Source organism: Muntiacus reevesi, chromosome 3, assembly GCF_963930625.1.
Source record: "Muntiacus reevesi chromosome 3, mMunRee1.1, whole genome shotgun sequence".
Lineage (NCBI taxonomy): Eukaryota > Metazoa > Chordata > Mammalia > Artiodactyla > Cervidae > Muntiacus > Muntiacus reevesi.
The window spans coordinates 192,583,309-192,597,750 of NC_089251.1; the positions used below are offsets into that span (position 1 = coordinate 192,583,309).

The 14,442-nt window shown below is 41.1% G+C and overlaps 1 protein-coding gene across 4 annotated transcripts in view; it reads left to right on the forward strand.

Moving 5' to 3' along the window:
* The window catches only part of CYB5R4 (cytochrome b5 reductase 4), a 103,235-nt gene extending 93,530 nt beyond the window's left edge, over window positions 1–9,705 (forward strand). For all 4 annotated transcript variants that reach the window (XM_065927803.1, XM_065927801.1, XM_065927804.1 and 1 more), the window contains 2 exons: window positions 6,939–7,103; window positions 9,263–9,705. In XM_065927803.1, the coding sequence (XP_065783875.1) occupies window positions 6,939–7,103; window positions 9,263–9,317 (220 nt within the window). In that variant the 3' untranslated portion in view covers window positions 9,318–9,705. The remainder of the gene's footprint in view (window positions 1–6,938; window positions 7,104–9,262) is intronic.
* The last annotated feature ends 4,737 nt before the right edge of the window (window positions 9,706–14,442 follow it).

Below are 14,442 nucleotides of genomic sequence, written 5' to 3' on the forward strand. Positions count from 1 at the left end.
CTTATTAACCTTGTGACCTTGGGCAAGTTGCTTGATCTGATGGAGCTTCATTTTTTCCATCTGTGAAAAGGGACATCAATATCTGCATCATAGGATTGTTTGCATATGGGGGCAGTAGAATGGTAGAGTAGGTGCTGGGCCCAGAATTAGTATATTTGTAACGTTCATTCATTCATGAAATTGTGAGCGTCTGCCATGTGCCTGTTCCCCAGGGTTATGATAGGAAACAGAGATGTTGTGTTGCCTTATTTTCTCATGCAATCCATTTTCCCATGTTGCTTAATTTACTACAACTGCAGAAAATAGGAAGACCGTAAGTGTTCTTTTAGGATGTTTCTGTTTCAGTTCAGTTTTCTTGTCATTAAGCCTTAAATGTGAGTGGGGAAAGAAAACTTGCCTGAATTTTATCCCAATATACTATTACACTTGACCGTTAACTCCAGTAATTGGAATTTGGTTCACAACATTCCAAGTCTAGGGAAGTCTCCCACATATATGTTCCTAGAGAAAAATGAGAGAGAAAACAGAACATAAATATGTACAGCAGCAGCTGTAGCTAATTATTATGTAAACTGCGATCCAAATTAAGTTTCTCGTATTTTTGTCCTTTACTGAGCAGTGTTATGAGGCCTGCTTGGCTCAGTATTATGCGTTGGTACTTCCCTCGCCCCTCAGTGGAAAAGCACTTACTCTGAGTTCTCGGCTTTTGCAGAATTAATTTTCAGGGGAAGGACAGTTTTACAATGAGATTGACTTCTGGGTGGCATTGATGATTTGTTGATTTCTCTGTTTATAGAATTAATATGAATTTAAATAGAAAAATATATACAGGGAAAAAATCATCTATAGTCTTACCATCCAAGCAACAATAATGGTCTGTATCTTTCCATTTTCTTTCTCTTTCTCCCCTTTTCCCCCCGCCCACCCACACATACATACATGTATTATTTGTTTTCTTTTGTATTTTTTAAATAATGTAGTCCTACTGACTATACTTTTTATAACCACATTTTCTCTTTAGTGTATTGTGTGTGTTCTATGTATAGAATACTTTAAACCTGACTCTTGACCTGGAGTGAGTCTACACCCTAGGGGGCATTTATGTCTGGAAACATTTTTGATTAACAACTAATGAAGGGGGTTCCCCTGGCACCTAGTGGGTAGAGGCCAAGAATGCTGTTAAGAGCCTACAGTGCACAGAACAACACAAGATGACAGAAAATTATTCTGCCCAAAATGCCAGTAGTGCTAGTTGGGAAAGCCTGCACTATACCATGGTTTTTAATAGCTGCATTGTATTTGGTCATTGAGTTCATTGTTTTTCAGTCACTTGATCGAGTCTGACTCTTTGCTACCCCATGGACTGCAGCATGCCAGGCTTCCCTGTCTACCACAAACTCTCAGAGCTTACTCAAACTCATGTCCATTAAGTTGGTAATGCCATCCAACCATTTCATCCTCTGTCATTCCCTTCACTTACCTTCAATCTTTTCCATATTCAGAGACTTTTCCACTGAGTCAATTCTTTGCATCAGGTGGCCAAGGTATTGGAACTTCAGCATCATTCCTTCCAATGAATATTCAGGATTGATTTCCTTTAGGGATGACTGGTTTGATCTCCTTGCAGTCCAAGGGACTCTCAAGAGTCTTCTCCAACACCACAGTTCAAAAGCATCAATTCTTCAGTGCTCATCCTTAGGGCCTAAGGGTCTAATTCTCACATCAGTACATGATTACTGGAAAAACCATAGCTTTGATTATTTGGACCTTTGTTGACAAAGTGATATCTCTGCTTTTTAATATGCTAAGTTTGTCATAGCTTTTCTTCCAAGGAACAAGCATCTTTTAATTTCATGGCTGCAATCACCATCTGCAGTGATTTTGGAGCCCAAGAACATAAAGTCTGTCACTGTTTCTGTTGTTTCTCCATCTGTTTGCCATGAAGTGATGGGACTGGATGCCATGATCATAGTTTTCATAATGTTGAGTTTTAAGCCAACTCTTTCACTCTCCTCTTTCACTTTCATCAAGAGACTCTTTAGTTCCTCCTTGCTTTCTGCCATAAGGGTGGTATCATGTGCATATTTGAGGTTATTGATATTTCTCCTGGCAGTCTTGATTCTAGTTTGTGCTTCATCCAGCCCAGCATTTCTCCTGATGTACACTGCATATAAACAGCCTTGATGTACTTCTTTTCCAATTTTGAACCAGTCTGTTGTTCCATATCCAGTTCTAACTATTGCTTCTTGACCTGCATACAGGTTTCTCAGGAGGCAGGTAAGGTGGTCTGGTATTCCCATCTCTTTAAGAATTTTCCACAGTTTGTTCTGATCCACACAGCCAAAGGCTTTAGTGTAGTCAATGAAGCAGAAGTAGATGTTTTTCTGGAGTTCTCTTGCTTTTTCTGTGATCCAGCGGATGTTGACAATTTGATCTCTGGTTCTTCTGCCTTTTCTAAACCCAGCTTATACATCTGGAAGTTCTCAGTTCACGTACTATTGAAGCCAAGCTAAGAGGATTTTGAGCATTACCTTGCTGGCATATGAAATGAGTGCAATTTTACGGTAATTTGAACATTCTTTGGCATTGCCTTTCTTTGTTATTGGGATGAAAACTGACCTTTTCCAGTCCTGTGACTGTTGCCAAGTTTTCCAAATTTGCTGGCAGCTCAAGTGCAACACTTTCACAGCATCATCTTTTAGGAGTTGAAATAGCTCAGCTGGAATTCCATCACCTCCACTAACTTGGTTCGTAGTAATGCTTCCTAAGACCCTCTTAACTTCACACTCCAGGATATCTGGCTCTTGGTAAGGGATTACATCATCGTAGTTATCTGGATCATTAAAACCTTTTTTTGTACAGTTCTGTGTACTGCACAGTAAAAATTCACCAGAAGAATCACTAAGTCAAAGTGTACCAAGGCTATTGATCCATTTTGACAAATAGCCTCTCAAAAGGTAAAAGTTTTTCTGTACTCTGGGGACTAGCAATGTGTTAGTTCCTTTAAGATAGCAAAATCCAGTGATTCCAGAAGCATAAGGAAACTAAACAAAATGCTTGAATCCCTTCCTTTTCCTGCAGCCTGTGAGGCAAATCAGATATGTGGGTCCCTAATCTGGACCCTAAACCACTTTCTGTCTCCCTGTTAGATGTTCCTCCAGGGGTGTGTTTCTTGGAATGTGTTCATGTATTCCCACCCTAAAGGGCTCTGTGATTAAATAGGTTTGAGAAATAATGTATGCTTTGTTAGCTTCTTGAAGCTTAATATGAACTTACCATATTCAAGACTTTGAAAAATTCTAAAGAAATATCTTTTAATTTTCCCCCAAACTTACTTGATTAGGTTAGCTTTTTTTTTTTTCATGGATTACCACTAACATTTGGAAGAACACAAGTGTCGTCAGATTCATTTTGAGAAACGTTTCTATAAGATGTACATTTTATCTCTTGTTAACGTCAGCTGTTTATTTTATGAGCTGTTTTTCTCATGAGCAAACAGCATTCACCACAGTTTCTGGTATTTTTCTTTAGAGAAACCAGGGAAAGCTGGGGCCCCAAATACTCTTAAAATACTATTTTGTGGGTAGTAACAAGTCACTGAAGCTTTTTAAGCAAAGTAATTGTGAGATTGGATCTGGGTTTTTAGGAGAACTAGTGTAACAAGGATGTGCCAGGTAGATGAGGATAAGGCTAATAGAGCAGCATCTTAGACAAGAGATAGAAGGGCTGGAACTGAAGCTGTGGCAGTAAAAATGGGAGCGCAGGGCCACGCATGTGTAAGAAATAAGAATCAGTGGGTCCAGGAAGTTGATTGCCTGGGGGAGGAGGGAATATGTTGTGAAATGACTTCAGGCTCTGCATGTGGTTTAGACTGAATGAATACATTTGTATTTCAAGATTTTTTTTATCTCAAGTCGTTATCAGTCTACTTGAAAATTATTTCTTTTTGACAAGCTTGTTTACTTCCATTGACATTTAGACCTCATAGAATCAAGTCTCTCTTTCTCTCTCATATATATTGCTTTGCACTTTATGGATCCTTGAAATGTATTTTCTGATAACTTTTTCAAGAGTCCAAGTCCTTTCTGGCACTTTTGAAATCATACAGTAGAAAGGAATTTCAGGACATTCACCAGTGCACCCCTGCATGCCTCAAAGCTGCAAATGCTGCAGACAATAAGTTGCCTTTTAGAAAAATTCGGAAGTAACCATCCATAATAACCATCTCTATCTTGATGTGGTGTAAAAAATCCTTCATTCAGGTATTTTTGAGTTAACTTGGGATTGCTTCCACTCCAGCTTAAGCTCTTTTGCAGTCCTAGGAAGGAGAAGATCATTCAGTTGTGTCTGCCTCTTTGTGACCCCATGGACTGTAGCCCACCAGGCTGCTCTGTCCATGGGATTCTCCAGGCAGGAACAGTGGAGTGGGCGCCTTGTCCTCCTCCAGGGCAGCGTCCTTCCATACTCTAAAACTGCATCCATGCCACCTGGTCTTCTTCCCTTGAGAGCCCCAGAGGTCTGCCCAGGGGACCATTGTGTAACTAAATACAAAACATATAAGGCATTTATACCATTTACGTAAGGATCACAGTTATTTCTCACCCTTTGGTAGATGCCTACAGAAAGTATGCCACTGATTAGGCTTCTTTTTTTTCTTTTTAAAGCAGCTCATTGAAGGAAAAGCAGGATTTTTTTGGATGACAAAGGACACCAATATTGATTTACATATCTTAGCAGTTTTATTCCAGCTGAGAGGTTTATTGGAAGATAGAGGCAGAGGAGACTATCTTTCATTTGTAATTTCACAAGGCAGCTGCTGCATTACATTGCACTATGTATGATTAGAAATGTCTTAAGATTCTGCAGCTGCTCTTGGGTTCCCTTTGATAATCTGATGAAAGGTTATGGACCTTCCCAGAAAAATGCTCTTAGAAATTCACATACATTTTTATATGTAATTTCATAGATACCAGCATATGGCTTTGCTTTTCCAAGTACAGTGTTTATTTTTAACCAATATAGCTTGTTCAAAAAATTCCTTTATTTATTCCTCAAGTATTTTTTGCACATTTGTCTCAAACCAAGCCTGAATACAGTGTAGAAGGAGATAAACAAGGACTCTGCCCTCATGAAGCAGTAAACAGACATCACATTCCAGAATTATCTAACACTGTCTTAATTATAAGTGCAGGAAAGGAAAAACTGTTAGTGAAAGAATGTTTTTGGGGGGTGCTATTTTGTATAGGGTGGATTTGAATCACTGCTAAAACAAAATGGGAATCTTGAAAGCAAGAAATAAAACATGTCTCTATAGGGTTTTTAAATATAAAATCAGATTATTAGACTTGTCAGAGCATGCAGTTTTTCCCACCTAGAGTTGGGCTCTGCTGAGAGCTGGGACACTTTTCATCCCCAGCTGGCCCTGTGTACTTCTCCCACCCTCACCCTCCCCGCCCCGGCTCCCATCAGCTTCGGAGCGTGAACCTGCTGCAGTGCGCAGAGGCGAGGACCGCTGCGCCAGCTGCCTCTTGTTTCTGCTCTGATATTTGGCTACCCAGGCCACCTCACAAGAGAAGTAATTCACTTCAGCGTTTTCTTGAGATTAACATATAATTAATTTCTGCCACTCTTGAGAAAATATCTAAATTACTGAAGCAGAAAATGCAGCAAGGCGTTTGATCTATGCTGCTGAAAAATGATAAGAATTAATGGTGTTTGTGAAAACAGAACAAAGGGACCGGGTACAGCTTAGAATTGTCAATTTGCTGTGGCTCTTCACCAGCAGTTCACATATCACATGACAGAGCTGTGGGAAGAACTGGTCTGGAGCTCCTGTGAGGCTTGGCTTGTGTACTTCTTTCTTACTGTAATTCTGTGCCCTTGTCTAATGCCTGACTCCCCAGTGTCAGGGCGCCTCCCGTTGGCCACTAGGGGCGCAGCGGTAACCAGTCCCTGCCCTCGTGGAGTTTCTAGTCTTATGGGGAAAGTAGACATTACTAAAATGATCATCTCGGTGGCCACCTCTTTACAGTCTGATTTAAGAGTGATAAAGAAGAGAAAAAGGAAAGCGTTTCTACAACACGTGTAAGGAGAGACGTGGTGGAACAGCAGTGCTTCCCTGGAAGTGATGCTTGAGCTGAGAGCCGAGCGGTGGGGTGCGCTAGAAACTACAGAAGGAGAGCAGGCAGGGTGTGGCAGTGCAGGCTGAGAGGCAGGGCACAGAGCTGGGAGCTAGGGCTGGGGGGATTTGGGTGTGAAAGTGAGGCAGGTCCCTCTCCGGTTTCTGGTTTGTGGCCCCACGTGCCTGTGGTACCGTTCACAGCAGTGAAGCCAGGTGTGGTGCAGGGAGCCTGCGTGGTGAGGTGCAGACAGTAGTGGAAGAGTCAGATAGGCAGCTGATTATCAGAGTCAGGGACTCATTGGACGGGTTTGAGTCAGATTAAAATGCACGTGTTCTTCACTGAGCAGATTAATAGAAGCGTGGAGCTAAGGTAACTTTGAGCTTTCTTTTTTTTTTTAATTCAAAATATTTTAATTTCAAATGATTTGGTTCGTAGGGTCCCTAAAAACCACATTCTCTATCTTGGGTATAGTCATCTTTGGTTTAATTCAACAGCTGTTTGGGTGGAGCACATTTATATGTAGGTAGAATGTAATTACACACAGGTCATGAACCCAGGCTAAACTGTCTCTGAGTTCAGTAAAAAATGTCACATTATCCTCTTGCCTGTAACAAAAGTTAAATAACTATGGATTTACTTGTATTTTTTTGTGAAATCTTTGTTTACAATCCCTTCCAGTGCTCTTCTAGCAAGTGTATCAACCTTCCTATATTCAGTTGTTCTCCAGAGGAGAAAAAGATGTTTTAGTGAACTTGAAACATGTTCATGATGTGTTTAATATAATAAACTTTTTAAAGAAATGTTTCTTTTCTCCAGATTTGAGGTTGAATTTGTCCTCTCAGCACCTACTTCTGAATGGAGTGGCAAACAGGGATACATTTCACCAGCTCTGCTCTCTGAATTTTTGAGAAGAAGTTCAGACACATCCAAAGTCCTCATCTGCCTTTGTGGACCAACGCCATTTACAGAACAAGGAATGAAGTGAGTAGCAATGTGGTAGGTGAAAGGACTGCAGCACTGGTGAAATGACCACCTTCTGTAAAAGCAGCTGATGTGGCTGTCAGTTCTTCCTGTTCATATGAGCCCACACTTTAGTAGTCTGTCACAGTGTAAGAAAATCCTGACGAAGTGTTTAATCTGTATGCAGTGAAGGGTTGGAGGCCCCAGTTACGCACAGAGTTAAACATGAACACAAAAGTAAGACATACCCAGCTCTTGATAGCCTCTCATAGTGGCAGGCAGCATGAATACATTCACAGAATGGGTGCCTGGTCTTTTCTGGGACGCTAGATTCAACCTCTCCTTCCACCAAAGCATCTTAATATATAATAATCTTTTAAAAGTATAAGCTGTGTTCATCTCATTTTAGCTTTTGATCCTCCTTCACTCTCTGCAGCTGGGTGAGCATTAGTCAAAGAGTTGAACTCTGCACAGTGAAAAATCAGTGTTATGACTATCTTATTTAAAAATCACCTTGATCTGATCTAATTCTAAAATGACACATTAACGTGTTTTGGTTAGGTATAGCGATAGCCACTATTATTGGGTTTCTAGATGATTTTAAAATATAGCTGCCTTAAATGCTCTGCATTTTCCTTGTTTGGTATATGACTGAACCTAACACCTTCTAGATAGCTTTCTCTCTTGCTGTTTTATTTTTAATTATGAAAAAGACAGGAGGTGTGGCTGGAAAGGTAGGGTGGGATTAGATGGTGTGAGGCTTGCCTGCTGTGCCACATTGGTCCTTTTGACTCCTGTGCCATCCTGGCCCTTGGTGTGAATATGTGTGTCTGCTCTGGAAGCTGCCAGTTTGGGTTGGAGTCCCAGCTCCACCGCTTGCAGTCACCCTGCAGCCACTAGCTACAAGCCAAAGCTTTCTAAACTTCAATGCACTCACCTGTATGCACAAGTGTGTGCTCAGTCATGGCCCATTCTCTGGGACCCTACAGACTAGCCTGCCAGGCTCCTCTGTCCACGGAATTCTCCAGGCAACAATACTGGAGTGGGTTGCCATTTCCTCCTCCAGGGGATCTTCCCGACCCAGGGATCGACCCCGCATCTCCTGCATCTCTTGCATTGACTGGCAGATTCTTTACCACTGCCGCCTGAGAAACCCCATTTATACAAGGGAATAAATGATGACGTTTATGCACGTGAAGTGCTTAGCACAGTGACTACATAGAGGGAGTTCTGAATAAATGTTTATTTTTTACAGCAGCATTTTAAACAGCTACTTTTAAGATTTCAGTCTCCTTGATAGTGTTTTCCAAGTAAAATTATACTTAAGCCGTATTTCTACTTTTCCTGTGCAGTGAGGGAAAAATTAAGATAGAATGCTGTGGTATCAACTCCTCACTTTGAAAACTGATAAATAAAAGGGAAAAAATTAAGGATTTATTCTGCCATTTCTGTATGAGCTATACTACTGGGTAACCACATAACAAGTGGGAAGAAGTTATTCTTTGGAGAATTCCTTGGCTGATAAACAAATAAAGAATCATAGAAATAGGATGTCATCAGCTTCAGTCCCTAATGAACTAGTTGATCTGCACCTAGATCATCAATGGTGGCTTGCATCCCAAAAGAGCCAACCAGGTATTACATGCCTCGTGATGAGAGAGCACTATCTATGACGCAGCCTGGTCAGAGAGAATTGAACCTGTATCTGATCAAACTCTAGATCTGATTAAATTTAGGGAGATAAAAGGGAAAAGGAACATATTATTAGAGTAAAGCCAAGGGGATACAGCAAAATCAGAACCATGGGGGAGTCAGCGTGTGAAAATCTCATTTTGTCAACAAAAAAATTGCAGGACAGCAAGAGATGGAGGGGTCTTCCAGCTCAAGAGATACCAAAACACATATAAGCCAGTCACAGTGAATAGACTTCAGTTGGATCTTGATTCAAACATACTTTCAGAAATGATAACACGAGGCAGCTGCAAATGTGAACACTTACTAGATATTTGATGACACTAAGGAATTATTGTTAATTTTTTAGAAGTGAAAATTATGGGATTTTTTTAGACAGCACATACTAACTGAGAAATATGAAAAGATACTATGGTTACAATGGTAAACTTTGATCTTATTTTCAAGCATCTTCCATGAGAAACACGTGCTTTGTATTTGTTTTTCAGGATGCTGCATGATCTGAACTTTTCCAAAGATGAGATCCATAGCTTTACAGCATAATGAAGAGCTGTCATTCAACTGTTTAATCTAAACTTGTGATTACTTAGGGTTTTTTTTAAGAGAACATTTTTGTATATACTAAAAGGTTAACTAGAATCCAAGTTTCAGTTTCTTAAACAAAAACAAATGTTTCTTCACTATAGATACCTTGTGAACTTTATTTTGTACTTTAACTTATTTTACTACTGATATTTGTCCTGAAAAGTCAATCATGACAAGTACATATAGGATTCTTTGTTATGAATCACAATGTTCCTTACCATGTAAACTGTATCACTGTTCTACAATAAGCTCTCGTGTTTTATGACATGGTAAAGCAAATGATCATTTTGATCATATTTCTATGCTGTACAATGTCTGATTAGCAATACAAATTAAATTTTACATTGCACTGTTAACTCAGGAAATGATTATTTATGTCCTTGTACTTATTATGAAAACATGGAATGTTGTAACTTATTAAGCGATCCAAACATTTTGTGTCTATGGCCTTGATACAGAGTAGAATAAAAATATACTTAAGTACTTTTTAATCTTTGTCATAGAAATGTGTTTGAATGCATGTTTGGGGCGGTATCTAAGGAGAATTTTAAGAGGCAATGATAAAAGATTCTGGAGACACTTCACACAGGTACTTTTGAATTAGATGTGTTTAGAAACTTAGATAACTTTGACAACTCTTCTTAGCCAAAACTAGAGGCATTGGGAAAGATAATGGAGTGTAGCCCATGTCCCATGGCCTAAGACAATCATTTGCTGTTTTGGAATGAATTAAATTTAAATTCCTTTTGAGTCTGCCTTTAGACCAGCTAGGAAAATGAGGAACACGCCATCCTGAATGATACCTTCCCTGGCTGGCTGCTTGCCCCACAAATGCCAGTTCAGCAGGGAGCCCTCCTAAACTCTGCCGTGTGGTCATCTTTCTCTCCCTGCCGCTGTGCGCAACCAGCAAAAGCCCTCACAGACGGGGATTCTTCAGAGGGTATCAGGAAGAGCCGTTGTGATCTTTTCATGAGGGAATTGTGTGGGATGCATAGGTGGTTCTGCATAAGCTGACCTCAATTTTTCAGTGTTATTCAGGATAGCAGCATTGCTTTTTTACAGAAATGCCGTGGAGGGGGTCCGGGGGAGGAGTGTCTCCAAGTTCCCTGTAAATGATTTTGTAAACAGCTAAGCTTCACCGAATGAATGGTATACTCAAGAGAAAACACAATATTAACATTCCTCAAATTACACACCCCCAGCCTCGGAAGCTCCCCAAGTGCAAGTGGCTGAGTCAGCACTGTCCCTCGCTGTGTCCCTCATCTGTCTGTCCTCACTCATCCAGGCGGGACCTGGCTGTCCTGGGCTTCAGTGCTCCCTGGTGGCTAACAAACATTTTCTACTTCCTGCCTTCCTACCCCCTGCTTTTTCTCCCCTAAGACTATGAACTTTCTAGGCATACCTTTTTTGTTGTTAATTAGTAATATAGAAATTAATTCTACCTTAGCCAGCTTTCTTATTTTTTCTATCCTTTTTCTTCTCTCCTCCAACCCTTTTTCGACTGCCTCCAGTAAACAAAGTCTCTGTTACCCTCTGTATCTCTTCCTCTATCCTCTTCATACTGCATTTTAAAGCAAAATAAAACCCATAAGCATCCTCTCAACCTGTATATTAATAATCCTCAGATTAGTGTCTTAAATTGAGAATCAACTGAGCTTCAGTTTTACCTCCCAGATACCACCTGGATGTTCCACATCCCCCTAAAATTCAATAGATCCCAAACTAAACTTGCTGTGACCACCATGTAACCCAACCACGTTTGTTTGGCTGATGGTTAGCAAGCCAAAACACTTTGACGCCAAGGTTTGCAGCAAAGTGAGGGTTTTTCCAGTGGTCATGTGAGATGTGAGAGTTGGACTATAAAGAAAGCTGTAAGTAAGTAAAGTAGCTCAGTCATGTCCGACTCTTGCAACCCCATGGACTGTAGCCTACCAGGCTCCCCGTCCATGGGATTTTCCAAGCAAGAGTACTGGAGTGGGTTGCCATTTCCTTCTCCAAGCGATCTTCCTGACCCAGGGATCGAACCCGGGTCTCCAGCATAAAGAAAGCTGAACACCGAAGAACTGATGCTTTTGAACTGTGGTGTTGGAGAGGACTCTTGAGAGTCCCTTGGACTGCAAGGAGATCCAACCAGTCCATCCTAAAGGAAATCAGTCCTGAATATTCATTGGAAGGACTGATGCTGAAGCTGAAACTCAAATACTTTGGCCACCTGATGCGAAGAACTGACTCATTGGAAAAGACCCTAATGCTGGGAAAGATTGAAGGTGGGAGAAGGGGATGACAAAGGAAGAGATAGTTGGATGGCATCACCTACGTGATGGACGAGAGTTTGAGTAGACTTCCGGAGGTGGTGATGGACAGGGAGGCCTGGTGTGCTGCAGTCCATGGGGTCGCAAAGAATTGGACACAACTGAGCGACTGAATTGAACTGAGGGTTTTTAAAAAAAATCTGCCAAGTCAGGAGGCCAGAGAACAAGTCTTAGATCTGGAAGGGGCTGGGGTAGTTATGGGATAAAGAATAAAGAAGCAGGGTTTTCTGAGGCATGGGGAGAGGTGATTGGGAAAAGGTAGGACAATTGTCATTCTGCGCATGCGTGACTAAGCTCCAGGCCCTTGCATGTTCAAAAGTGGAGGCACTCTGCAGGACCCAAGGGAGGAGTTTTTAGCCCTCTAATATCAAAAGGTCACTGTGTGGCCATCATCTGTGCCATTTGGAGCGTCAGTGATCCTATCTAGTCTTAACCAGCTCAACTCCAGCTAGATACAGCTGCCTCCAAGTTCCTAGGAAAGTAACTTGGGCAGATATCTTATTGCTTTGGCTACATGCCCCTTGGAAGATAGGCAAGTCTTAAAACTGCCTTAATTAGTGAAGTCAGCTGAAGTGGATTTGAATCGACCCACAGTTTAAATCTCTCCCAAGTCTGTTCCTCCTCTTGAATTCTTGGATTCACTGGTGCTACCTTCCATCTCGCCAGTCCTTCTAGAACTATTCAGGCTCAGTGTCACCCTCTCCAGGCAGATTTCATTCCAACCAGCCCTTCCCTGTTGGCCCTAAACCACACCAGTGAAAGCCTTAGAATTGGTCTTCCTATTGCAGTCTTTAATTACTATTCCTATGGTAGCTCAGATGATAGAGAATCTGCCTGCAGTGCAGGAGAACAGGGTTGGATCCCTGGGTCTGAAGATCCCCTGGAGAAGGAAATGGCCACCCACTCCAGTGTTCTTGCCTGGAGAATCCCATGGACAGAGAGCCTGGCGAGCTGTGTAGTCCATGGGTTCGTAAAGAGTCACCACAACTGAACAACTAACAACAACAACAAAAGATTGCAGCCTTGATCTCACTGAAATCCATTCTTCACCCCTGTGTGTTCTAGAACACCTTGGGAACTCCTCCACATAGAGCCCCAGTCTCCCATTTAATGCAGCCATATACTGAGAAGCACAGGTGGCTGTAGCTAATATTCTTGATCAAAGAGCTCCAAGACTCCTATTTCCTGTATTTGCAATAAGAAAACGGAATTATATTCAAAGTCACTTTTCCTTGAGAATTCTGCTTGCTTACTTCCTTTTAAAAATGTGTTTATGTGTCAGTTTTCTATTTCTGCCAGAACAAATTACCACAAATTTAGTGGCTTAAAACAACCGCCCATTTGTTCCATGGCTTAGATGTCTGGGCCCAGTGAGGCTCATCTGGGTCTTCTCGCAAGCCTGTAATCAGGCTTGTCAGCTGGGCTCGACTCTTCCCTGGAGAAGATTTCGCTTTGGGAGACCATTTGAAGAACGTCTTTGGAAGACCATTCTGCCTACTGCAGTCTGTGAAGGGAACAGAGAGAAACTTGTCCAAGGTAAGATAATTATATTTTGTCTAGCCACGTAAACTTGTCCTAAACTAGTTTGGGGCTGTGTTTGTTAATAACTACAGACCCCCATCTTTGGGCAGATGACAGTCTCTGCTTGGTCTCTGATATTTAAAATGGTGGTTGCTAGCTTAAAAAAAAAATGAAGCCTCCACCAGACTCCTCCTCTTGGTGTCTTTGGTTTTCCTATGAATCATCTTCACGCAGGGTTGCCAGTTTGGCAGACCTCAGAACGCCAAAGTAACCTATCTACAATGCAAAAACGTGTTTTCTACCCTGGTTCCAGTCCTCCTCTGCTGCCCAGTCCCCACTCATGGAATGGAGGCTCCTCCTTGGGGGCAACGTGCTGAGCTTGGGGCCTCTATAATGAGACACTGATTCCTCACCAGGAAAGCAAGGCCTGAGGACTTCAGGCCGCTGCCCCCAGCCCCCTAGTCCTCCAGCAGGTGCTCAGCTCTCTTCACCTCGAGAGAAGCTTCTGTTATCCCAAGAATATTCATGTCCAAATCCTTCCATGGATGTATTTTTTTGTTCCTCTTGGATGAATACCTGCTACTGAAATTGCTGAGTCTTATGGTAACTGTTTTTTTTAATTCTGTCTTATTCTGCATATGTTTTTAGATCTAATGTTGAGACATGCTAGTTAGATAATCACGCTTTTGAATGTACTGTTTCCGATTTTTAAGAAAATGCCAGGTTTAGTGGGTTTTTAGTTTGTTTTTCCCAAAACTGGTTGTACCATTTTACATTCCTGCCAGCTCTGTATCAGAATTTCACTTCTTCCACATCCTCAACAACCTTGAACGATTAATCTTTTAAGATTGTAGGGGTATCTTGTTGTGGTTTTTTAAATTTATTTATTTTTAATTGAAGGTTAATTGCTTTACAATATTATAGTTTTAACACATTGTCTGGTGTCTACTCATGTCGAACTTGTTATCATGTGCCTATTGGCCGCTGGTGTATTATCTTTCATACGGTGTCTGTTTTAATCTTTTGCTCCATTTTTAATTGGATTGTTTTTATTATTAAATTGTAAGCATTCTTTATATATCTAGATAAGTCTTTTTTCAGATTTGTTTCAAGAATATTTTCTTCCATTATTTGACAGCAAATCCTATGGAGTGCTTAGTACAAGAATAAGTTTAGAGATATAAATCACTTTAAATTTGACTAAACCAAGAGAGTAAAATAAATAATAGTGCAGAGGGCCACGCTGAAGT